The 26,523-nt window shown below is 45.9% G+C and overlaps 1 protein-coding gene across 1 annotated transcript in view; it reads left to right on the top strand.

Annotated features, from left to right (window-relative positions):
* The window catches only part of HGSNAT (heparan-alpha-glucosaminide N-acetyltransferase), a 507,378-nt gene that overhangs the window by 363,772 nt on the left and 117,083 nt on the right, over positions 1-26,523 (top strand). The window contains exon 14 of the mRNA XM_085626788.1: positions 9,995-10,081. Within this exon, the coding sequence (XP_085482914.1) occupies positions 9,995-10,081 (87 nt within the window). The remainder of the gene's footprint in view (positions 1-9,994; positions 10,082-26,523) is intronic.

Consider the following 26,523-nt stretch of genomic DNA (forward strand, 5'->3'; position numbering starts at 1 on the left):
CTGCCACAACTGGATCAAGAACCAAGCAAACTCACTTGTTCCTATAAAAGCCAACAAGCGAAGAAGAACCTACAAGCAGGCCAGCTGGTACACAGAGGACCTCTGAATCTCCGAACAACACAGCAAACATCTAGAAAGAATATCGAGAAGCAGCCACAAAACCACTAATAGAACCACTGACAAGGCAGCACTCAGAATCTACAACCAGCAACTGAGAGACACCAATGAGAGCACTAGCTGAATGCATCAAAGGGAGTTCCAACAGCTGCAAGTAGATCTTGATCGTCCAGAAATTCACCACACCCTTGACCTTCATCAGAAGCATCACCCCACCCAAGAACTCTGCGATGACCTATTACATTTCTTCAACAGCAAAATCACAAAGATTTACAGCAATTTTCCACACCAGCCAGACCCTAGCTATCCCATTACCAACCTACCTATCACCACCCAAGACGACCACCTGACAGAAAGGAAAACTCTCATTAGTGAAGATAGAACCACAATCACGCAGACCATCCACTTAGGAGCCCCAAACAGATCCTTGCCCCTAACACGTCTACACTCTTGGAGCATCACCAACCCGCAATGCCCTCACCCATATAATCAACACCTCTGTCACATTCTTGGAAGAATTGAAGTATGCAGCAGTCAACGCACTACTCAAGAAGCTGTCAGCTGACCTGAGCCAATTGAGCAACTTTTGACCAATCTCCTACTCCATTACCCAGCCAAAGTGATCAAGAAGGCCATCAACAAGCAATTCATAAGCCACCTCAAACTACACCACTTACTAAACAACACTCAATCAGGTTTCAGAAAAAAACATAACGCCAAAACAGCACTCATCACAGCCACAAACGACATCCAGACCATCCTGAATTGATGAGAAACAGCGGCCCTCATCGTGCTCGACTTTTTCGCAGTATTCCACACAGTCTCCCACAACACTCTCATCAGAAGACTTCACGAAACAGCATCTAAGGCGCCACACTCAACTGGATCTGCTTCTTCCTTATGGGAAGAACCCACACAGTCAGACTGCCACCCTTCACATCGGAGACCAAGAACCTGATCTGCACAGTTCCCCAAGAATCGGCAGTCAGCCCGACTGTGGTCAGTGTCTACATGAGACCGCTCACCAACATTATCTGATCCAAAGGCATCACCATCATCTCCTACGCTGACAACACTCAATTCATGCTCTCTCTAATGGACAAGACCACTACCACCAGAATCAACTTCACCAACTGCATGACCATGATAGCAGAATGGATAAGAACCAACTGCTTGAAGTTCAACTCTGACAGGACAGAAGTACTAGTCTTTGGAAAAAAGATCTTTTGATGGGATGCCACCTGGTGGCCAACTGAGCCAGGACCAACACCCACCGACCATGCCAGAAATCTGGAGATCATAATGGACGACAAAATCAATATGATGGCAGAAGTCAGTGCAGTGAGTGCTGCCTGCTTCCACATCCCACGTATGCTATGGAAGATCTTCAAGTGGCTGCCTGCGAACACCAGGCGAACCGTCATGCAAGCACTCACCACAAGCAGACTCGACTATGACAATACACTCTACAGCTCTTGCACAGACTTCAGACCATTCAGAACACCACTGAAAAACTCATACTCAACCTCCCATGTCACACCCATGTCTCAACCCACCTCAGAGAGCTCCTCTGGCTCCCCATCCACAAACACAGCCAATCCAAACTCCTCATGCACATATACAAAGCCTTGAACAACATCAGACCAGCATACCTGAACTGCCTCATACACTTTCACTAGCCAGCTCGACACCTACTCTCACTTGCATATACACCCCCGCATTCACAAAAGCAGAGCAGGAGTCAGTCGTTCTCATACATGGCACCCAAAGAATGGAACAACCTCCCACAACACATCGGAGCCTCTCTTCACTTCTTGAGTTCCGCAAGAAGCTGAAAATCTTCATATAATTCTGCAGGGATCACATGCCTACACACATGCTCAAGCGCCTGGATACCCTCACAGGTGATTATACACTATATAAATCGACATAACGTAGGGTCTGTGCTGACAATGAATGTTCAATAAAATAACAAATGTTCCTTAAAATATATCCCCGAGGTGGGCCCTGCTGAAGTCTAGTCTCTTTTAATTTCACTTTCTATCCACTGTACTGTTTGAAAGCTCTGCTATCTGGAACCTTGATGGCGAATCCTGTGAGATATAGTTGTTATTTGTTTTCATGTACACAATTCCATAAGATATTATGCTAACACATCATTTAATTTTTATCTGAGGAACTTTTCAGTGACATCACAGTGAGTGCATCTTTTAAAAGGCTTCTGTATTTCAATTTGTTGTCTAGTACACCCCTTTATTTTCCATTTTCATACACTGATTGAATGTTTTTTCAGCTTTTTTTATTGACTTTGCTGGTGCTCCGTTTTATTTGGCTCATCACACATGCCAACACTCCTAATTTAGGTGGAAGGCTCCCAATTGTTAAACTAAAATATTTTTTTTTCCCTCTTATACCTTTCTCGACTCTAGTACCAGTTAACAGGGGAATTTAGGGCCTGATGTGTAAAATGTACTTTTACAAAAAGTTGTTACGCATTGCGCACTAATTATTTTGTTTTACGAATTAAAAGGATTTGTTCAAATTGACCTCTGTACTCCGTTCACAAACTTTTGAATTGTGGTGGGTTGCAATCTTACCATCATCAATATTTATGTGCTTGGTTGCAAATTATGACTCACTGCGATTGGATGATACCACAGGGATGATTTCTTGCTGAAGTAAAAAAAATAGAGCAGTGTTCCAATGGTAATCATTTAGATACATTGGCAGAAATAAATAGATTGAATCAATTTCTCAAAGTCCAGCAATTAATGTAAATTTGGTTACGATATAATGTTTCAATCCGTATAGATTATTTGACAGGGTCTTCCTCAGGAAAAAAATGTGGCAAACTAGAAAGAGAGATGAACAATGTTGTCATAGCAGGTTTTGAATGTGTTAATCTCTGCCAATTCATTGAATGTTTCTAAATGATTACTATTGGAACATTATTCTATTTTTTTGGCCTTCATTACCCTAGTTCCATTGGAAAATAGGGTGCCCCCCCACCCCCCTTTTTTGCTGGGGTCAGCAGAGCACCATATCTGTGATCACATTTTAAATAAAGTCAGCTTTTTTAATGCTACCCATTTTCTTGGCTGCATTAAAAAAGAAAAGGGTTTTTTTTGTTTAAAAGTTGCCATGTCTCCAACAGCCCTTTTTAGGTCGAGCCTAAGGCAGCGCGCAAGCGCTGCTTAGGAGATGACCTCTTGGAATTGGTCTGTACTTTTTGGAAAACTCGTGCATGTACTGCACTGTTTCCAATGAGTACTCGTGCATGTACAGCATCCACCTTGCGGGAGCGAGCAGCTGCACCATCTGTTTCCAATTATAGCACCCGCGCTTGTTTACATTTGCCTGTCTCGCGGTCACGTTAATTGGAAACAGATGGTTAATGCATAACTGTGTTCCATTGTAAAGGAAAGGCACACTATTCCTAGCTAATGTTTTGCCTCCAAAAGTAGAGTACTAATACCACCCAGTGGCCAAAACCAGAACTACAGCTGTTCATAATTCTGAAGCACGAGCACGCTATTTATTAAGCCATTCAAGTCACTTTGGCTCTGACCGCCCGCACGCGGGCATTACCTTCGGCAGAATAACATTAGGAAGGCGAAATTCGACCAGGCAGGCAATAAACACTCAAGAAAGAGATTGGACTGCCAAGCACCATGAAAACTACTCGTAGGTGTGCCGTCTTGGGAGCTAGACACCGTTACCAAGAGTTGCTGGGCTCCATTTGTTTTCAGTTTCCTCCCTCTTGTTTTTTCCTCCCTCTTGTTTTTTCCTCCCAGTACAACGCTTTCTACCTTGCCAGACAACCCTACTAGGACACACCCATTCTATTGTGTTGAAGTGGCTATTTCATGCCGCTGGTGAGCTGAAGGCAAGTCCATCTGAGACCCGTTCATGCCCCGTCTGCTGCTAGCTGCACCTGCCATGCTGCCGGTTGCCCCAAAGCATCTCGACAGGATAAAGGAAGCTGCCCTCATCTGCAGTATTGACGAGAAAACTCTCTGTCTTCAAACCCTACTCTCGCCTGGAGTGCCTCCACTATCCTGGATCTCACTAGGACTATAATGATCCCCACCAACTTTTGTTGGCTTGTTCCTGAGTTCGAACAATCGCACACTTTAAATTTGAGAGATAATCTCTCCTGCAGGCACGAACTTGGCCTTTCCTCCATTAAGTTTTGACTTGTCAGTGCTAGGTCCCTTTGCAAGCACACTACGGAGACTTGGAATCTTTCAGTTGATTCTAGTGAACATCTAATGTTTATACCAGAAACCTGGAAGACTTCCACTACCGCTCCTGACTCCTCTGCAGCTTGGCCCTCGGGTTTTAAGATTCTACGTTGTTCCCAACCTGAGCGTATTGGAGGCAGTCTGGCCATTCTGTTTCGAGAGATGGTTCTGGTGCGTCCAGTCACACTTGCTGGCTTTCCTGATGCTGAACTACTAGGCTTCTTGATCACTGTACCTGACACAAGAGTCATTAATGGGGTACTGGGCTATCATTCCCCATCTCTTTTATCTCTAGCTTGCTAAAGCATTTTTAGAATTCAGTACAGCTATGGCCCTCAGTCATTCTTCCCTCTTTATGCTTGGGGATTTTAATATCCGGCCTGGCTCTACAGAAACTCCCTCTACTACTCCTTTGACTTAGGGCATATCTGAAAACAAGCATTGGCATAGCCAATAGGTCTCGCCTTTGGGACCTTATAAGTGTTTAGCCATGCAACAGTTGTTGTTGCACCAAGGATATTGTGCTTCATAACTAAATACTTATAAGGTCCCAAAAGCGAGACCTATTGTCTATGCCAATGCTTTTTTAACATTCCCACGGACACCTCTTCCCATTTGCAAATGGGTGACCGCTTCCTTTGAGGGGTTTATAAAATTTCTGTGTTTTGCGACTGGATTTTGGTAGCAAAATATTGATACATACCATAATAAATATGGAAGGGGCGCCCTAAAGGTGCACCTTCAAAATCACAATTTGTTATACGTTTCTTAACCGGTTTTGTGACTTGTTAACGTTTTACTGAAGCCCAAAATACATTTAATACTTAGCAAAGACATTTTGAGACTAGCAATCCAGTTTTTTCGTGCATCGCAGGTTTTGAGACCACAGAATGGCTTTGTTCATCAGGCCCTCAATTCCCCTGTTTATTCCATAGTTTTCCAAATGTTTGTGTTGTTTTAATTTATCTGCAGCATCTATTCATATGTTTCTAAAAGCAGACGCACAACATATTTGTTTCGAGGGCAAATGCTTCTTGCCAAGTGGCCACAATCCATGTGTGACATCTTGAGCCACTCCTGACCGTTTTTTTAGCCAGCTGAAACATTCTCTTTTCTGGATAGAGAGCTTAGCAGATAGTGAGCATTCCAGTAGCAAAACATTTAGCCTGGAACACCGAATATCCTTGAACCATTCCGGGTGAGGTAAACGCATAAGTATATTATATTTCAAACTGTCTTATTAAAGGTAGACTCTAATATTACTAAATGTGTATTTGTGTAATTACAAAATACAATTTGGAATCAGATCGCTATATTATTTTAGAAAGCAGTGGCAAGCAGGCCCTTGCTTCTGATGCTTCTCAATTTCTTTTAATATCCTCATTCCCTCAGTATGATTACAAGCTCAAATGTGCCTCCCTCCTAATTCGCAATGAAGCAGAGTGTAGATTTTTTTTTTTTTACATATCAAAGCTTTTGAACGTATTGGCAGACGTGCAAGGTTTTGGCCGCGGCTTCCCAGCCAGTAGCTATTTGTTGTTATGGTAGGGATGGTACGGAAATGTCAGTGCTTTCATTCTTTTATATAAAAGATACCATATTAATGTAAATTGATAAGTAAATATCTAAATTTGAGTATCTTAAACATGTTCTTTTTTTCACTTCTTTTTTATAGGGAGTTCTTAATGTGTTAATAGACATGGTGTGTCATTGTTGGCCCTTGCAATTGCTAGATTTTGAAATAAGCTGCCCTGGCGTAAGGACACATTGGTGTGGGCCTATAGTAATGGAACTTTCTGAACAGACAGATTCGTGGCACCTACATGCAGCAAATGTACTGAAAAGAAAGTTAAGGAGAAAACATATCAAGATACTTGTTTTTAATTCAAGAAAAGACTGATGTGATTGGGAGAGATGTGTTGGGAATAAAAAGATCAGGTCATATCAATGAAGAGACTTTAGAAACTGTGCAGCAAAACAGCAGTGGTTTTCAAAATAAGCAAGCCAAAGGAAATTTGAAAATGTGCACCAAACAACATGTTAGGCTATAATACAAAAAGCAAAAACATGTCTTTAGATCAGCCCAGCAAGCATCTAATGATCTCTGCAGGCCATGTAACAGAATCCACATAAATTGATGAAGTTGAAGCAAAACTACAGAATTCTGCTATTTACTGTACCATACAAATGAATAAAATGTGTGCATTTATTTGTTCAAACAAATTATTTTTCGAAAAATGCATATAGGTGAAGGTGGAAGGGAAATCCAAACCAAGGAGGGACAAAAAGATGCTTCAATTGGAATTCTCCACAAGAACTTGCTCTTCTGTATTTAATAACATGCAAAAAATAACAATAATGAGGCAAGGAGGCTTATAAGGCGGTGCTCAGAGGGAGGCTACAAGATGTAATTGCCCGTAAGCATAGAAAGGAAACTTTACAAATACAAGGTCTGGAGAGTAAATTGTTGGAACTCGAAAAGAGAATCTCCCCAAACAACGAGGTGGAGACGGTTAGGCAAGTGGAGATCACGCGCAGGGAATTCCGGGCCCTAGCGGAGGGAGAGGCTTGCATGCAAATTCTGGCCACCCACAACAGACTGTATGAAACCGGGGACAGGGCGTGGCAGCTCCTAGCCTGGTTGAGTTGGAAGGACCGAGACACAAACTGGGTGGAAAGAATTGAAGAGGTAGAGAAACGACATACGACGCCCCCCGCAATTGCGGATGCATTTGCGAATTATTATGGCAAGCTATACTCGGCCCGTTCGGCGACGGACGAATGTACAATAGACGATTATCTCGCTGGGATAGAAATGGCCACTTTGCAAACGACAGTCACAGAGGTCTTAGACGAGGATATTACCTTAGAAGAAGCTACGGCTGCCATTGCTAAGCAGAAGTCGGGGAAAACCCCGGGGCCGAACGGACTTCCGGGGGAATTTTTTAAGCAAAACAGCGATATTCTTGCTCCCCCCTCCTAAGCTTGTTTTTAGCGGCGAAGGAGGAGGGATCACTCCCCCCAGACCTCTGTCAAGCCACAGTTGTAGTCATACCAAAACCGGGTAAACCCCCGGAGAGGTGCAGCTCTTATCGCCCAATTTCGCTCCTTAATGTTGAAAGTAAGATATTGGCCTCTATATTGGCCACGTGCCTTTTGACGGTCATAGCATGCTTGGTACACAAAGACCAATCGGGTCTTTGTGCTTTATGCCCAAACGCGCTACACGTTTCAATGTCCGTAGACTAGCAAACTGGCTGGATGCGACTACAGGAAGAGCCGGTATCGCTTGATGCTGAGAAGGCGTTTGACACTGTCCATTGGCCTTTTATGAGGCGGGTTCTCTCAAAACTGGTCTTTGGGCACAATTTTCGAGCGTGGGTCAATATTTTATACACTAACTCCAGGGCTAGAGTATGAGTTAATGGTGTTAAATCAGTTGAGTTCTCCATCCAAAGAGGGACTAGGCAGGGATGCCCGTTGTCTCCCTTGCTCTTCTCGCTTATTCTAGAGCCTCTTGCATGTCTGATTAGAACCCACCCAGACCTTACGGGGTTCCGGGACCCCGCAGGGTCAACTTTCTGACGAACGCATCTCCCTCTATGCCGACGATATTCTGTTGTATGTTACTAACCCGGACAAGACACTCCCAATTATTCTGACAGTGACTGAAGAATACGGCAGACAAGCGGGATATAAGATTAACTGGGGGAAGTCAGTCCTCTTCCCAATAGCAGGACACGTTGACGTGCAGTCCATACCGGCATGTCTTCCAGTGACTGTGGAGGACTTTCAGTATTTGGGTCTTTACATCTCCGTAGACGTGACAAGCTGCCTCGCCCATAACATCCAACGAGTCTTAACAGACTTTAGGAGCGACGTGTCTCGATGGTGGCGCCTCCCGCTGACACTGCTTAGCAGGGCGGCTATGTTCAAAATGATTACCCTGCCTAAGTTACTATATGTCCTCCAAAACACATATCATAGCTTATCAGATAGAATCTTTACTGCTATACATTCTGGATTGCGCACCCTGCTGTGGGATGGGGGACACCCCCGAGTGTCGCTCAGAACGCTGCAACGCAGTCAATACAACAGAGGAATTGCCCTACCAGATATTAGGGCGTACTATGGAGCGGCGCTTCTAGTGGTTCTTAATGAATAGGGACATGCACGCAGGACCACCCCACATACGCCCTCGAGAGACTGCAATTTCAAAAACGCTCACACCTTCATTATATCTATGGGGGGCAAGGGATTAGTAGCCTTCTATCCGCAGCGCAGAGAGTGTTTGCGGCATGGAGGGAGGCCGAACGGGAGATGTGCTGGGACAAACGGCTGACGAAATCCACACCATTATGGGAGGGTAGGCGCCTGCCCAAGCTTGTAAAGCTACAGGGGTTTAAGAGTTGGGACGCTATAGGCATCTCTACCCTGGGTGATATAACGCGGCGGGGCGCCTTGATGACGTTTGCAGATCTACAAACAGAATACAATCTGACCAATACGCAGCATTACAAATATGTTCACCTTTGACATGCATGGCTGGCGCAGAAACCAGATATCGCAGGGCTCCCAGAATATGCCCCGTTAGAGGGTCGATTATTGCAGGAGGAGATACAGGAGAAGGCAGTCTCCTGGACCTATAAGACTCTAATAAATACCATGCCTGACGGACTAAAGACACTCCGGGGCAAGTGGGTGGACCTGGTAGGCCCACTGGAAGACATCAACTGGGAGATGGCCCTGATGCATCCTAGAGAGGTGGCGATCAAGCTCAGACTTCGACTAGTCCAGTTTAAAATCCTTCATATTGTCTATTACGACCGGGCCAAACTGCATGCGATGGGTAGGGCAGAGACGCCGGAGTGTTTGAGATGCCATATAGACAGGGGCTCCTTCATTCATACGCTATGGGATTGCCCGCAGATACATCGTTACTGGGCGCAGATAGTGCAAGAGTTAAACAATGTATTACACGCACAAATCCCGATGAACTCCAAATATGTTTTATTGGGCATTAATACAGATGTTGACATTTCCAGGTATCAACTATTACTTAGCAACCTGGGTCTTATAGTGGCTAAAAGAAACATAGCCAGGTACCGGGGAAGACCTGATCCTCCCACACTGAAAGAGTGGCTGTTGGGCATGGATATGGGATCTGAAAAAACGGTCTATAAAGCAAGGGGGTGCCCGCTGAAATTTCGGGAAGTCTGGCAACCATGGCTGAGCTATTACAATTTAGAAATGGAAGAAGACGAGGGAGAGGCGGAGGCCAGCAATTGAAATGGGATAGGGATGGGGGTTTGCTCTTCTAAGCCTATACTACACTGAAAGATGTATGAGCCATCTCATACCAGAGGGAATAATGACCGCCGGGTCATAAGGGGGCATTGTATTTTGGCTATCACTCTATCTGTATCATCTGTAATCTTTGTCACCTGTGGCAGATGGACGCTGCATGAGATATCTCTGCTGAATTGTTTTGCTGTTTTGTTAAAAAACAATAAAAATATTTTTAAAAATAAATAAATAATGAGGCAGGCAGGCGGTAAGAAGTATATGCACATGATGTTCAGTATACATAGTCACATTGATATTTTCTAATTCTTTTCTTTACACATCCATAGGTGATGTACCAGACAACAGTGCCTTATGATCCAGAAGGAATTTTGGGAACAATCAACTCGGTTGTAATGGCATTTTTTGGACTTCAGGTAATTCATATTTGTGTTGTATCCACCAGCTTTTATGTAAGATCTGTAATATAGGTCAGATGTAAAGATAGAAGAGTTTTTCTTTTGCAATGATAACATAAGTGTTTTCAGTTATTATCAGTGAGAGGTTTACAGCTCTAAACCCATGACCTTGCAGGCAAAAATATATTTCACACCTTTATTGGTAAAATACTGCTTGTATTTTGTGCAGTACATTCTCTCTGCCACACATCAAGTGTATTTATTGGCTGGTGTGAGGGATACAGTGCAAATTGCATAAGCAAATTTGCCCACTTTAGTTTGTGAAGATTGAACGTCACTCCCTACATGCCTTATTGTGGTTAGAAAAGTTTTGTAAATATGTCAGTGTGCTCAATGAATGTCACTCCCTACAGGCCTTATCATGGTTAGAAAAGAATAGTAAATATGACCTTGTGCGCATTCGTGACTCAAATCCCGTGGCGGGGGTCCGCAGAAGCTTCTTCAACCAATTTAATTAGCCCTGTATCAGAAACCTTTGGACGAAACATTGAGGCCAATTTAACTTGGCAGGAAATAATACTTCTGAGCAAATAGCAATCTAGAAGTCACCTGGATGAGAAATCATTTAACATCAGCTCTTAGTCGAAAGGACAGTTCAGAATAAGGTGTGAGCTGCAGAAGAGACAGATGGACCTGATGAAGATTTGCATCTGCCATCCTCTGCTGTCCTTTCTTCTCTGCCAGACTTTTCTATTTCTCATTATAGAAAAAGGGTGATGGTAATTCTGTCTCTGTAAATGATCAGAGAGACCTTACACGCTGCACGTGTGAGATTATTCTCCTTTCATGGTCTTTGGTCTGACCGCTCATGTCAGTGGTTGTGTATCATCTAATGAACAGATGTGAAACTACCCATCCCCCTTCCTTCCTGAACTATGATGGGATTGTTCCTCCTATTGACCAGCTTGCGTGATTGGTTATGATGAGACAACATCCTTTGCACTGTTGTGTCTTCTTGGGGTCCCCAAATTTAAAGGTAGTGACTGATAGGTGGGTGATGGGAACTGATGTTGTTGACTTGCATGAAATGGAACGATGATGAGGGTGACAAGAATGCTAATAAAGTTGGATATCGAAGGCAACCACATCGATGTGATGAAGGATTGCGCTGAACCCTGTATTGGGGATTAAACTCATCCTTTTACAATCACATGCAAAATCCTGAATTGGGAATTAACTGCATGTCCTTTTCTCTTCACAACATGACCTATTTCCTTTGTCAACATTGCTCCTGCCAGAGAGAATGCTGAATCTGCTAGCAATGGCAATATTGAGATAGGAAGAAAAACAAGCATTTGCAATGCAATAGGTCTCGCATTTGCAATGTTTTAAGCTATTGGCATTGTAAATGACAATGCCTTTTATTTCTATGTTTTCAAAAACCAACACATAGATAAAAAGTTTGTCATTTACAATGCCAGTAGCTCAAAGTCTCGCAAATGCGAGACCTATTGCATTGCAAATGCTTGTTATAACAGTTACTCACCTAATATGCATTTTTAAGCACATCGGGCCATTACAGTTGGTTAACCCTCAGCAGGATCATAAAAATGTTAAATGGTATTGTGCATCTGCCCCAAACCCTATCTCCAAACAATTAGTTAATGTTGGGACAAATGTCATATTTAATAGCAAACTTGATCATCAACATTGAACACAACTTGAATAACGTTTAAATACAATTTCAAAGCGGAGCTTGAAGACATTTACATAACGAACTGTTAGGAAATGATGTGGTAAAGTGTGCCTTTTGAAACCCATTGCTTCAGTTTAAGAGGTCGAAAGTGTTTAGGGGTCTTTACCAGTAGGGTAGCCAGGGTGTCAATTGCCATAGTGCAAGGAAAGAAATGCCCCCGCAGCAGCTGTATGACATAAAATAGAGCAATAACCGGGGTTGAGTGGGCCTCTGGGCCCCGGTGCCACTGTGCCTACTGCACCCCATGTCTTTGTAGGGTCTCTCCTTGGAAGTTGATGGTGCATTGTAAAATGCAGCAGGACTGTCAGATTGCTCTCCCTCCCATGATTAAACTGACAGATGCTGACCCCTATAAATCCTGCCCCCCAAAGTACCGACAAATAGGCTTAGCAAAAAGGAGGGACGTCTTGGAAAGGAGGGTTGCACGTCTTGGAAAGGAGGGTTGCACATAGGGACCCCAACAAAAACCTGCAGCACCCTTCTCGTCACAGGCGGATTCTGCCAACACATGAAAGCTGGTCTGCACCAGTTCTATGCACACCTCCTCTTCCTATGCACCAAGACTGTGTGACCCCATTAAGGAACTTCTCAAGCTGACAGCCCTTTGAAGCCCAATCAGACACTGTCCAGCTGAGATGTCAAGCACCTAATAATACCTGTCCACGTTAGACCACCAGACTGACCAACATTGGTCTGTCAAGGCAGTCTCTCTCGGTCAAGTTCCACTCGGACGTCATGTCACCTCTAGTTTGTATGCTAGAAAAACATATAAAGAATACGATGAATGCATAATTTCTTAGTTATGGAATCGAAAAACAAGCGTTTGGTTTGCAATTTCCTTGCTTCACCATAATGTAGAATTCATCACAATTTATATTCTCTGCCACCCCATCAAAGAAGGTGATTTCAAGCAGTTAGGTATACAAATATATGCATGGACGTCAATTCACCAAAAATGCCTGGGGTAGCGGAAGTGACTTCACATGCCCCTTGACCTTCACTTTCACTTACACATACATATGCATATAAATACAAAGGCATTATCACATACACACACACACACTCACACACACACTCTGCCTACACAGGACATTCACACATACACACGCTCTCTTAAATAAACAGTCAAAACTGAATATACATACAGTTAAAAGCATTTTTTTTTACTTACCTCCGCTGCCTGGGAAAGTTATATTCAAGCTATTTGAACTCCATTTTATTTTATTAAACTAATAGCGAGTAATGTAATATTATTCACTATTAGTATAATAAAAAATTGACAAAAAACGAGGTGAGTGAAGCCCCCATCGTCGTCCATAAGGACGAGCTGCTTCTGTTCCTGCCACTGATTTTGCCACTGATGATACTAAGGGTCGCAAAGGCAGTGCCAGGGGTCACAAGGGGCATGCCAGGGGTCGCAGCAGCAACTCCTGGTGACCCTAAATGACGCTCATGAATATATGTATTGGTGAAATAACTAAATAAAATAAAATGTTTGAAGCCTTTCTTCATGTTAAACGTTTTTGTGTTACAATAGATGTAGAAACGAACCCACATAACCCCCACCTCAAGAACCTCCACTGCCCCCCATGCAGAAAAGATGCCAATTCAAGATGATGATACACGCCTACAGCAGTGGCGGCTGTAAAGTACGGTGATTGGAGGGGCAAGAAAACGGGTTAATTCATTAAAAAAATACATAAATAAAATTAAATACATAAAAGAAATACATTAAATGGTACTCACTATGCTTTCCGGAGACACGTCCTTCTCGCTCCGGTTGTCGTCTTCTCCTGACATCAAGTCCAGCTGGGCTTAACCAATCCTGGCGCTGCTCTCATGCTGTTGAGAGTAGTGCCAGAATTGGAGGGAGCGACCTCTCTCACTGCTCCCGAGGACACTGGAGGCTTGTGTAGGCTCTCACCTGGGACAGCTGGGTTGAGAGGTTTATAGTGCGCATGTCAGGCTGGCCGTCGCAAGACAGCTGGCTGAAGGGACATGCGCACTATAAACTAGTGCACAGGCAGCCCACCATGGCTGCCACTCAGCAAGCCCGCCACGTCCTGACACTCAGTTCAGGATGGGTTGACGGAAAATAAAATGGTAATGAATTAACTACTTTACCATTTTATTTTTCTGCTCTGAGGCAATTAAGTGGAGCGATGCTCCTCTGCTCAAACGGAGGAGCCGCTCCTGGCCTACAAGGCCCTCCACGAGCAAGGACCAGCATACATCAACCACTGCCTGAACTTTCACCAACCCCCCCAGACACCTGCGCTCCACCTCCCTTGCCCTCACTCCACACATTTGCCTAAAGCTACATTGGAGGACGCTCTTTCTCCTACCTCGATGTCAAGACCTGGAAGAACCATCCCCTTCACCTCCGAACCACGCTCTCCCTCCATAAATTCAGAAAGGGACTCAAGACCTGGCTGTTCGACTGATCCAATCCTAGCAGCCAGAGGACAGTGCCTGGACACCCTCGGGGTGAATAGCGACGCTCTACAAATCCGGATTGATTGGGAAACTTATTTAGACCTCAGCAAACTGACCGCTGGGTTGGCAGAGGCCCCTCTTCCAATGGTCCAGTAGATACCAGCCCACCATATTTTGATTACCTCATAGTATATGCCAGTAACCTTTGCCAAAAGTGCTCCAGACAACATGGCTTTCCATGATATGTTAATGCCAGCCGGGCTGAAAAAGCAATGCATGTTATGATTTGGTCCTGCATATGCAACACATAGTTGTTTTTTGAAAGTTTTTGCTAATACTCTAGAATCTTCTACCACTGTTGCCTAGCTGTAAAGTTTAGTTTCAAATTATTTTATGTATGGTGAGGTAAATGTGACACGCTTTCGGCAAATGTTTCTCTTTAGCCAAAACCTTATGAAAACCAATACTACAAGTACCAGAATGCAATGTGCTGTTGGTTCCAAAAGAGTGCTGAATTTGTAGCACGGTGATAGGGCAGGTGCTACTCTGGTAGCTATGCCGGCCAGCAACGTATTCAAGTTATGCCTTGTCATGACATAATGCTATTGCATAGCTTACAATGCAGTGCAAGAAGTGAATCTCACATCCAGACTGGTGGTCGGATTATGCTGGGATCTATATACAAAGGCAATTTGACAGTAGAAGCACCAAACAATAATGGCTGGAGGTCCAACTGTTTGTCAAACATAAATTATGTAAATTGAAAATCTGTACATTTAAAATTCTCTTTATCCGTGGATAGGGAACATAGTTTTTGAAGAATCCTTATTCATGATGCAGTGAGTATTTTTAAGGGCATGACAACGTCATGAGATATTTACCTAATAGCATTTTCTTTTATGACAGACAGTATCAGCCTGTCTTGGCATGCTTCGCCATGGGCTCTTTGCGTTCTGAGAATGTAGTGGAACTTTATTCAGTGGCAGACTGGTAAACTTATTAGGCTAGTGTCTATTGGGAAAGGTACATCAAAGGGTTTGGAAGTGATAGTCTAAGGCAGCAGCACTGCATGTTATCACATTCCTTGTTAGCATCTTTAATGTAAACATTTCTAAAGCTGTGCTGTGCATTACACCGTGTGCTGCAGCTCCCATCTCTCTTTCTTTCAAGTAAACAAATGTATACCACTCACTCACAGGCCCTTGTACACATCTCCAGTATTGCGTGTTCAAAAAAGGTGTATGGACCATACTGCTTGATGGAACCATCCGAGACTCCTCCTGACTTCTTCCTCTAGAAAATAAAGAATGAATGGGTTTAAAAGTCCCAGAAATGAAGGAACAGTTCATTAAAACTCGACACTGGCAGGAAGCGTCACACATTATGCCAGTGAATCTACTTAATAACTATAAAATGCAGAGCATTAAATATGGCCTTTATCCCACACTTCTAAGGTGATATGCGGTTACATTTCTGACTTCGTTTCAACGGTGGCTCTCCCCTGCTGTAATTTGATTAGATGCTACGTGTTTGCTCCTCTGGTCGGTACAGGGCTGTTATAAGGTAATTTTGCAGTCTTGCGTCGCACATAAGGAGGTTGTTTCTGACATTTATTTCAATGCGTAACTGCCGCCGCTCATGCTCTGCTGATACTTCTGGCCCTCAGAAAGCACTGTTATCAGCAGAAGAGCGTGAAGACGCACAGCTTTCTGAGGTAGCGCGAGGCTCCCTCCTCTCCCGACACGCATTGCTGATGACTTGGGACTGGTGTGCATAGCTGCGCGCGTTGTGCCTCACAGAATGCCAGAAATGCCGAGAGCAAAATAGACGGCCGTGCGGAGCAGGAGACAGGGAGGGACAGGAGATGTGCACGCGTACACATGACCCGTACCGGTGCACCTCTCCTGTCTCCCTTCGCAAGAAAATCCGACGGCAATAGATCTCGCCAAGGCGAGCAGCGCATGCGCTGCATCGCTAGGCGAGACCTAAAAAGGGATTGCAATGAGAGTAGGTAAAATCAAACCAGTATCATATGTTGAAGACATCTTGATGTTAATTTCAGAATCAAATATGTTGATAGAAGAAATAATGAAAGACATCCGCTCATCTAGTTAGAAAATGACCTCAAATGTATCCTTGTTACTCAGAACTTGGTCTTGATTATGTCTCTGACCTTTTTAAAATAGGTCCCCTTCTGTACTGGCTGGCAATCTGCGTCAAGCCTGAGGCACACTTTAGTGACAGCATGATTAGGGATTGTCCGAACTTGGACAAGGTGGGTTATATCCCTTGGTTAAGCTATATTAAAAAGATGAGCATATAGTATGACTCCCTGATTTCTTCAGCTGTCCAGAGGCTCTCTATTTAGTGACTCATCAAACACTTAAAGACCTTTATTGGAAGTGGATATGGCATTACAGAATCTGCAAAAGCCAAGAAAAGTACTGAGGTTCAGCACTTTTACATTATGTGGTTGCTTTCCCTGGTCCCGTTAGGCGGCCCACGGCTCTTGCTTTGTGTCCTTGTGACAATTTTTCTGTCAACTTTGCACTTAATGTTGTTCTGTAAATTTGTATGTCTTTTTAGGAAAAAGTTTTGATTCCACTTTTTAAGGAGAACATTTCCTATTATAAGACAGCTATGATTTATTTGTATACCGTGCCTTCTATAAATGCTTGTTTTGCTATTGTTGTATTCAATAAATGCTCAGGTCTAGGAAAACTGGTCTGTAAAGTAATCTTAGTTTTAATTATTTTTAAAAATTTTTATTTATATGCATTTTACTTCTCTTTTTTGTGTCTCAGTCATTTTAGTATGTATTTTCGATTCAGAACTGTACTGCACTTTTTTAACTTTATCCTAGTAGTTCTGCATTCCGTCCATCAATTCTGTGTCTTTTGCTTTCTCGCCCTAAGTGCGCCAGGTATGCCCAGACGTGGGTCCTGGGCTCACTGTGCCACTGGAATCAAGCTATCCTGGCTGAAGAGGGGTGAAACCCCGTAACCGGTCCTAGGATGCTTGTTTCCGGTCCAGGGAGGACCTGGCTAGGCAGTTCGGGCTGGACTGTTCCCATGAGGCACAGAGTCAAGACTGATTTGCATATGGCCAGGTCTAAACTGGGGTGGCATGGTGAGCAAAAGAATGATGGATTTAACCCAGATCTCTTGACTGGGGTGAATGTTTTGATTTGTTCTGCATTCCGTCCATCAATTCTGTGTCTTGCTTTCTCACCCCAAATTAGTAGGCTGTTAAGACATCCCAGTGACATAGCAACCCTTCTTGAGGCCTTCTTTATGGACTATTTGGAGGTTTGTTGTACCTCTGGTTTTGTCTCAACTTTGTGGCACTTTATTGTTAATGGATGTATTATGACTGTAATTTCTCTTATACATTTGCACTGTTATTTGTATTTATATCATTTTTAATTTCTATATTGTGCACTTTTCTGGTCAATCCAACAGTGCCGGCTCCTCCGCTAAGGCGGAGGAGCATCGCCCCTCTGCTGCTGTTCAGCAGTAATAGAAAGGAAAAATAAAATGATAACGCAATATTATTATCATTTTATTCTTCTCTGCTGCGGCAGCATGAGGGCGGGGCTGCTCTGCTGACAGAGCAGGGGAGAAGTGGTGGGCACACTAAATTGCATATATTCCTTTGACCGGCCCTCTCAGGCTGGCCAAACAGTCATGCGCACTTTAGCATGTTCTCCAAACAGGCTGGATTTACAGCCTGCATGGAGAACATGCCCAGGCCCCAGTCCCCGTCTGAGTGCCGAACCACGACGCTCAGACTAATCACAGCTCTGTTTTGCAGCGTTGTGATTGGTTTAAGGGAGCCAATTGCAACGCTGCATTGCAGCATTGTGATTGTTCTGAGGAGAGATGACGTGGGACAGAGTGGCATGGAGGAAAGTGATTTTTTCTTTTTTTACAATTATACCTCCTTACCCACTCGCCCCTCCGCACACCACCCCGGATTTGTGCTGGCCGCCACTGCTATCGAACCGAAATAAAGCAGTGACTGACTGGCTGACCTGGAATGCATGTGATGCCTTGCCTCTGATGAGAGTAACATGTAGCATACAAAAAGAAGGTGGGCACTCAAATGTATTATGCATAATTTGTAATGTTTAGTCATACAGGTTAGAAAAGGTCTAAAAGACATGACAAGAGGAGCCTAGCGCGGGACCAAGATGGCCGCGTGAGCACAGAGCTCCCGCAACCCTCGTTCCCTCCGGCAATTATCCTGAAAAAATCCTGTGTCAAATATCCGGAATATTGGAGATGAACCACTGCTGAGGCGAGCGTCGTTGTCCGGACTGAAATTGTACACCGGAGACCGAAGTTGTGGCAAGTGGAAGTTCGCGGCCTATCCCCCGGGAGGTGCCCGGGTCTCGCGTTGGCATGGGCCCGGACACTAATTGAACAACAGCGGCTGTGTGTGGTGCGGACCATAGGATGGGGGCTGTTTACACTTTCACTTTCGTTTTCTTTTACAACTACGTGCCTCGGCCCGCGAGTGTCTTGGATAACAGTTGCCTCTAGCTCGGCCTGCACATGCATGGGCTTGCATCGGGGTCCCGGATCCAGCGGACCTCGTGCCAATTGCGTGGCTGAGCGGCCTGTTTTTTGCCGCTGATTGTTCCGGGGTTGAGGATGTCGACCAAATCGGAAGCCGACAAACAGAAGCCCAAGAATACCAGGCGGGGGGGCTATACCCAAACCAACAATATGGATCGCTATGCCCAGCAAAAGGGATCGCCAAGCGGACTGGGGAAGCCACAGGAATCATCGAGAGACGGCTCGGTCCCAGCACCGGAATTGACACTGCAAGACATCATGGGCGCCATTGAGGAGATGAAGTCCTCTATTGGGCAACAGTTTGAGACCCTGGCACACAAAGTGGACACCATCTCAGTTGACGTTAATTTGCTTCGCGCTGACCTGGGGAAAACTAATGAGAGAGTTAAATCATTGGACCAAAAAACCACTAGCCTCACGGGGGACGTCTCTGATCTGCAAATAGAGGTCCGCACGCTGAGGACTACCAATGCCCTCATTGCCCGCAAGATGGAGGATTTTGAAGGCCGGGCGAGGCGCAATAACGTGCGCATTGTTGGCGTTCCGGAGAAATCGGAGGAGCAATCAGCGGACTTGTTTGTCGAGGGCTTGGTGGTTAACCATTTGGCGCCTAAGGGCCTCAGCAAGTTCTTTGCGGTCGAGCGGGCCGACCGAGTCCCGGGCGGGAGGCCCAAGGTGGGAGCCCCCCCGAGACCGATCATCGCCAGGATCTTCAACTTCAGGGACCGCAATGCCATTCTGCAGGCGTCACGAGGGTCCGGACCGGTCACTTTCCAGAACACTGCAGTGAGTTTTTATCCTGACTTCACCCAGGCGGTGCAGAAGCAACGGCAGAGTTTCCTGGGGGTTAAGAGGAGGCTACGTGAGAGGGGCCTGAAGTATGCCATGCTCTTGCCAGCCAAGTTGCGCGTCTAGTACGAAGAACGAACCTTTTTCTTTGACTTGCCAGACGAGGTTGGGGAATGGCTCGACACATTGCCTCAGCGGCGGACTAGCGGGGATCATGCTGGCGGAGCGGAAGGAGGCCATGTCGCAAAAGAGTGAGGACTCTGGTGATTGAACATTCAGGCTAAGCACGGGACAGTAGTTCGCTGATTTGTTTTTACTGCTAGCTATTGTCCGGGGTGGCGAGGGTACAATGGGATCTCTTTCCTCCTACGGGGTTTCTTCTTGTAGATTAGCTTCTGCTAGGGCGACAGGCGCACTGCAAGTTGAGGGGGCTTTTAGACTTATGCAGGGGTGCAGGGTGGGGGGTGGTTTGGGTTTGTTGGAGTGTTTGTTGTTGTTTTTCATTTTGCAAGGCATCGCAATGCAAGTCTCGTGTGCTGCTCTCGGGGGTGGGCGGGGGTCTCTTGCCATTCTGTGATGGGGGGTAGGGGTCTGAATATACTTAGTTGGAATGTTAATGGCTTGGGGGATCGTATTAAGCGGGGGATTGTTTTGCAATTTCTGAAGAGGTGCTCTCCTGACATAGTTTTGCTGCAGGAGACGCATCTGATAGGCAACACGTGTCATGCTCTCAATAGAAAGGGTTATAAATTTATCGCGCACTCTGGGTTTTCCTCGGGATCTCGGGGGGCTGGAATACTTGTTAGGACCTCGCTGCCGTTTGAGATTGATTCTACTACTGTCGATGAGAGGGGGCGCTTTGTGGCGGTTGCGGGGAGATGGGAGGGCAGGACACTGGTTTTGGTTTCTGTTTACGTCCCTCCTGGCCTGCAGACCGCCACATTTGCCGACTTGGGGAGGGCTATGTTGGATCTCCCCGAGGGCGTGTTGGTAATGGGTGGTGACTTTAATGCAGTTGGTTCCGGATTACTAGACAGACATCCGCCAAGGGACCCGGGGGGGGCGCAGAGATGGCTCTCAGATTTTATTGACACACTAGGTTTGGTTGACTGCTGGAGGCTGCTGCACCCCGCTCAGCGGCAGTACACTTTTCACTCTGGGGCACACGGCAGTCTCTCTAGAATAGATTATGTTCTCACCTTGGCTGCCCACGCTTCCTTGGTGTCCGAGGCTAGGCACATGGCCAGGGGCATCTCCGATCATTCGCCGGTGTGGATTTGTATGGATTTGGGCGTGGAGCGGCAGGTAGGGTTGCCCCGATTAACCCCTGGTATTTCCGTGACCCTAGGACTCGTAGCGCGTTGCTGAAAGTGGTTGATCTCTACTTTTCGGAGAACCTTGGCTCGGTTACCTCCGCGGTGTCTTTGTGGGAAGCGTTTAAAACAGTACTGAGAGGGGAGGCCCTCTCCTTGATAGCGGATGTCAAACGTCGGAGAGATGCGGAGGTGGCGAAGATCGAGGCTGAGATAGTGGCATTAGAATCTGTACTGGAAGACGAGGTTACGGCGGAAACACTGCATAAGTTGAGATTAAAACAGTCTGAATATAAAGCAGTGGTGACAAACGCGGCTAAGGTTCTTAGCAGGGAACAACAAGGGCGATTGTATGATGTGGGCGACAAGGGTGGGAAATTAATAGCGTGGTTAGACAGGAAAGAACGAGTGAATAGAGTTGTGCCAGAAATACTGACTGATGGCGGGGATATTGTCACAGAACCCGATGGGATAGTCCAGTGTTTCGCGGACCACTTCCGCATGGTCTATACGTCTGTGTCGGACAGGCCGGAGGAAGACTCGCATGAACTGCTGCGAGACATTTCCCTGTCTTGTCTATCCGACGTCGACAGGGAGGACCTTGATGGTGACATCACCGCGGATGAGGTTGCAGTTGCTATCCGCTCGCTACACCCGGGCAAGGCCTCGGGCCCGAATGGCTTGCCGATCGAGTTGTATAAACTCAGGCCGGATAAGATTGCTCCGTATTTGCGAGATATGTTTGTAGAGGCGCGGGAGCATGGGTGTCTCCCATTTGACCAACGTCTGGCGACAATAGTGGTTATACATAAAGATGGCAAGCCCCGGAACAGATGCGGATCGTATAGGCCGATCTCCCTACTCAACGCTGAGCCAAAAATCCTCCCCAAACTGTTGGCTAACCGTTTGATCAGGGTCATTGGGGACTTGATCCACCCGGACCAATCCAGGTTTATCCCACACCGCAACACTGCGTTGAACCTCAGGCGACTCCATGGCGTGCTCGCGAGGGTTGGGACGCTGCGGGAGTCGGCCATCTTAGTGTCACTCGATGCCGCGATGGCTTTCGACACTGTGGAATGGCCGTATCTGTGGGCAGCGCTCACAAAATTCGGCTTCGGACCGGGTTTTATAGGCTGGATTAGGCTACTTTATGAGGAACCTTTGGCTAAAATTGCGGTGAACGGTAGGGCGTCATCTCCGTTCGAGCTTGGGAGGGGCACCCGGCAGGGTTGTCCTCTGTCGCCACTATTGTTCGCCCTCGAGCCGCTGGCGGCATGGATTAGATGGCAGCCAGACATAAAAGGGATCCGATGGTCGCCAGACCACGAGGACCGCATTTCTTTGTATGCAGACGACATTTTATTATACTTGACCTCACCTAGGAAATCCCTCATAGTGGTCTGTGACGTTTTGAATTCTTTTGGTAGAAACTCGGGTCTCGCCATTAATTGGGGAAAGTCGCATCTATATGTTCTCAATGGAGACACCCCTACCGTCCCGCGGAATTGCCCCATCCAGATCGCCCAGCGGGGCTTTCTGTACTTGGGGATATATATCTCCACCGATCCCTCTGTCCGATACGAGAAAAACCTACTCCCTCCGCTGTCACGCTTGAGATGGGACGTTGCGGGTTGGAGGCGGCTACCGCTCTCCCTCCTAGGCCGCGCCGCATTGTTTAAAATTATGTCTCTTCCCCGATTTCTCTACGCCTTACAGAACACCCTAGAGTTAGTTCCTGCCTGTTATTTTCGTGAGGTGGAGAGCCTCCAGCGCTCGCTGTTATGGGACGGTCGCCCGCGTATAGCTATAGCAAAGTTGACCCTTCCATGGTATGACGGGGGGATAGCACTCCCTGACATCAGAAGATATTATTGGGCTACCCAATTGGGAGCGATTAACCACGGTGTTTACGGTCCGGCATTGAACCCTGGGTTTGCTATGGATCGGTGGTTGTTGCGCGGGGGTAACTATCTTAGGGCGCTGTATTCCAAATCATTGGATGGGTCCCTCACAGGACCAACCAAGACGGCAGTGCATGTGTGGAAGGCGGTTACAAACTCGTTGGGCTGGAAGGACAGACTTACCCAGGCTACTCCGCTTTTTGAATCCGATATACTAGGGAAATTATGGCACACAAAAGGGTTTGAGAAGTGGGACCTAATTGGGATTTCTAGAGTTGGGGATTTGCTGACTAAGGGTAAGGTGAAATCGTTTGAGATGCTGCAGACGGAGTACGAATTAGGGGGTACTGAATACTTTCGATATGCCCAGGTGCGTCACGCTCTGCTATCTGTCTGTGCCGAGGGGGAGGTCGTGCCTGAGTCTTCTCCTTTGGAGGATCGGATTCTGGATGGTCATATGCCAGAGAGTAGAATCTCCTTGATTTACAAGAAGCTTGTAAATGTTCGGACCGACCTCCTCCTTGATGTGCGAGAACAATGGACTAGGGATGGTCTCGAACTGGACGATGAGGACTAGCAATATGCCATCTCCTCTCCGAAGGAGGTTGCGATCCCGGCTAGACTGCGGCTGGTGCAGCTTAAGATACTTCACAGGGTTTATGTCACGGGGCCCCGCCTGATTCATATGGGTTTCTCTGACGATGGCTTATGAAAGAGAGGCTGTGGGATGTTGGGCACCTTTCTACACATTATTTGGGAGTGTGGGGAGATTGTAGAGTTTTGGAAACAAATTCATGATGTGATGAAAGAGGTCACGGGTATCGCACTCTTCCCGGAGGCAAGACGATGCCTATTGAATGTCTGGGGTCCCACCGACTATGATGCCGCTCAGACCCAATGGGTGACCCTGGGGAATATGGTGGCGAAGCGAGATATTGCGCAGCTGTGGGGATCCCAGAGACCTCCCACCTTGGTAACATGGATGGAAAATATGGACTGGGGCATGTCCCGGGAGAAAACGGTGTACAGTGCCCGAGGTCGCCCTAAGAAGTGGCATAAGATATGGGGGCGATGGAACCATTATAGGGGAGATATTTGTGTGCCCCCGGTTACTGAGATGCTCGATGTGCAACTTTCCCCCTAGCTCTACTCCCAACTATATACGTAAAACTGTTCATAACCTGGAGTCCGTACCCCTGCTTTCCCCTCACTTCTTTGGCGTGGTGTACTGCTCCGCTGATGGGAGTGGGACCTCGCCCCAGCTGAGAACTAGCGCCTGCTTATTATATGTTTTGCCTTGCTTGTGTTTTTATTTTTTGGTTTACATTAAAACTAAACCTTTGTTACTCCTGATGTACGGATATGGACCTTCCTACGTATTGTTCTCATCGTGCTGCCGGACCTCCGGGATGTCGGCTGAATAGCTGTGTACCATGTTGACGTAAATAAAGGTTTTTAAAAAATAAAAATAAAAAATAAAAAGACATGACAAGAGATGCAATCGCACATTTGTGGGGAAAGTAAAATCAAAATTTGGGACCAGATATACAAAGCCATTTAGCGATAACAAACCTTGCGATTCGCAAAATCATGAGGTTTGTGACTGTAATGGCTTCAAGTTGTAGTAAACCCATAACGAACTTGAATTAGGAAGGGACTTGAAAGGGGCATCCCTCCCTAACTCTGATTCAGTATGGCATACATGTAAGCTCACAAACCAGTGATCAGTTACTGACACCTCAAAGGGTGTGGTAACTGATTTGCAAAGTGTAGCGTGTCCATTTAGGACACCTTTACCTTTGTAAATTCCCATTCACAAAAGTGACCTAAGGGGGTGTAGCAGTGGTCGCCCTCTGCCCCGAAAGGTTTCCCAAACAGAAACCCTTTTTCTTTTAATGCAACACCTTTAAGGAACATGGCTGCTTAAAAAAAAAAAAGTTTCCCGTTTGGGAATACAAATACTAAGATGTTGGTCTGCTTTTCTTTGCAGGCCAAAACCTGGACTGAAGATTTTCTGATTTATCTATTAGTGCATATGTTGCATTGCAAAATCAGCAACAGGTCCCAAAGAGTCTGCACAATTTGTGACCAATTTCTGCGACCTTTCTTTTGCTACATCTGGTCCTTGGTGAACTGAAAGAAATTGCAATTATCACTATAGGTTAGGACAAATGTTATCAAAGTTAAAGTAGCACCCCAGCTTAATTACAGTTTTGTAATAATGCAGCTTACTCTACTTAAATATGCATTAAACACAACAACAATTGGATTGAGTGTCTACTGCCATTTATTTGTATGTTGTAATGGCCAACTCCGACATTGGGGTAGATCTACAGGTTTGCCTTCCCACCCACAGGTGACACAAGTGAACATGGTTCAGTGCACCAGCGTTGAATCTGAAAGACAGGTTACTGTAGCCCCGCAGAACCCCACCCAATATATTGTTAAAGTAGAGTTATTGCTTTTGGGTTACTAACAGTCTCTATAAAGGGATCAGGGACACTGTGGTAACAGAAACAAACCTATTTAATTATTCACAGTATCCAACATACTGCGCTAAGAAGAATAGACACTTTTAAATAAAAGCATTTATTACAACAGGAATAACCTGTTTCTCAGTACATCTAAAACAACCACCCAGGGTATCATTTGATCAAAGGACAATCAGCTGTTGTGTGGTGAGCCCTGGCCTGGTGGGACCAAACATGTGCTTGGCTTAAAAATGTTATGCTGCTGGCACGAGGTATCTCGGACCACTCCCCGGTTCTTTCTCAATTGGCTTTCTCCCCGGAGCATTGCCACCTCACTCTATCTATAAATCCATGGAGCATGAAGATCCCACAGGTCAGAAGTGCTCTGCTCAAAGAAGTGGATCACTACCTTACTGTTAAATCCCACTGCGTGTTATGGGGGGCCTTTGGGGCGGTAATCAAGGGCCAGGCACTTTCCCTGATGGCGGGACACAAGAAGGAGCGGACAGCTAGATTACTGACCCTGGAACAGGAGATAGGTGAGCTAGAGGACAAGATGGCAACGAGCGACGACGAGCAGCTTGCCCACCTCGATGAGCATTAAATGCTTTGACTACCGTCAGCTGGCAAAGGAGTCTGCCATGGCAAAACACAAGGCAACTCTCCATAGAATATACGAGTGAGGAGACTCCACTGGTAAAATGCTCGCATGGCTAGAGAGGCGAGAGTCCGCTCAGTGATGGGTGCCCCTCATTGAGACTGGCGCTGGCGAATCTGTGACTGATCCACACCACATTGACGAGGCCTTTGCCTCCTATTTCGCCTCCATATACTCCTCTACCACCCATACCACCCTGCAAGTCTTGCGAGACCTTCTGGCCACTATTCCAGTGGCTGTACTTGCGTCAGATGACCGCGATTCCCTAGAAGGAGATCTCACTGAGGAGGAACTCACGACCGCCATTGGTGGCATTAAGTCGGACACAGCTATGGGCCCCAGTGGGTTCCTCATAGAACTTTTTAAACTAGTGTCCTCCAAGATAACACCTGCTCTTCATGCTATGTATTTGGAGGATTACAAGGCAGGGTCCCTACCCCGTGATTTGATGTTGGCCTCCATTGCTGTCATACACAAACCGGGCAAACCGGTGACGAGATGTGAGTCTTATTGACCCATCTCGTTGTAAACTGCAGAGGTTAAAATCCTGGCC

The sequence above is a fragment of the Triturus cristatus genome, chromosome 9 (assembly GCF_964204655.1).
Source record: "Triturus cristatus chromosome 9, aTriCri1.1, whole genome shotgun sequence".
In the NCBI taxonomy this organism is placed as follows: Eukaryota; Metazoa; Chordata; class Amphibia; order Caudata; family Salamandridae; genus Triturus; species Triturus cristatus.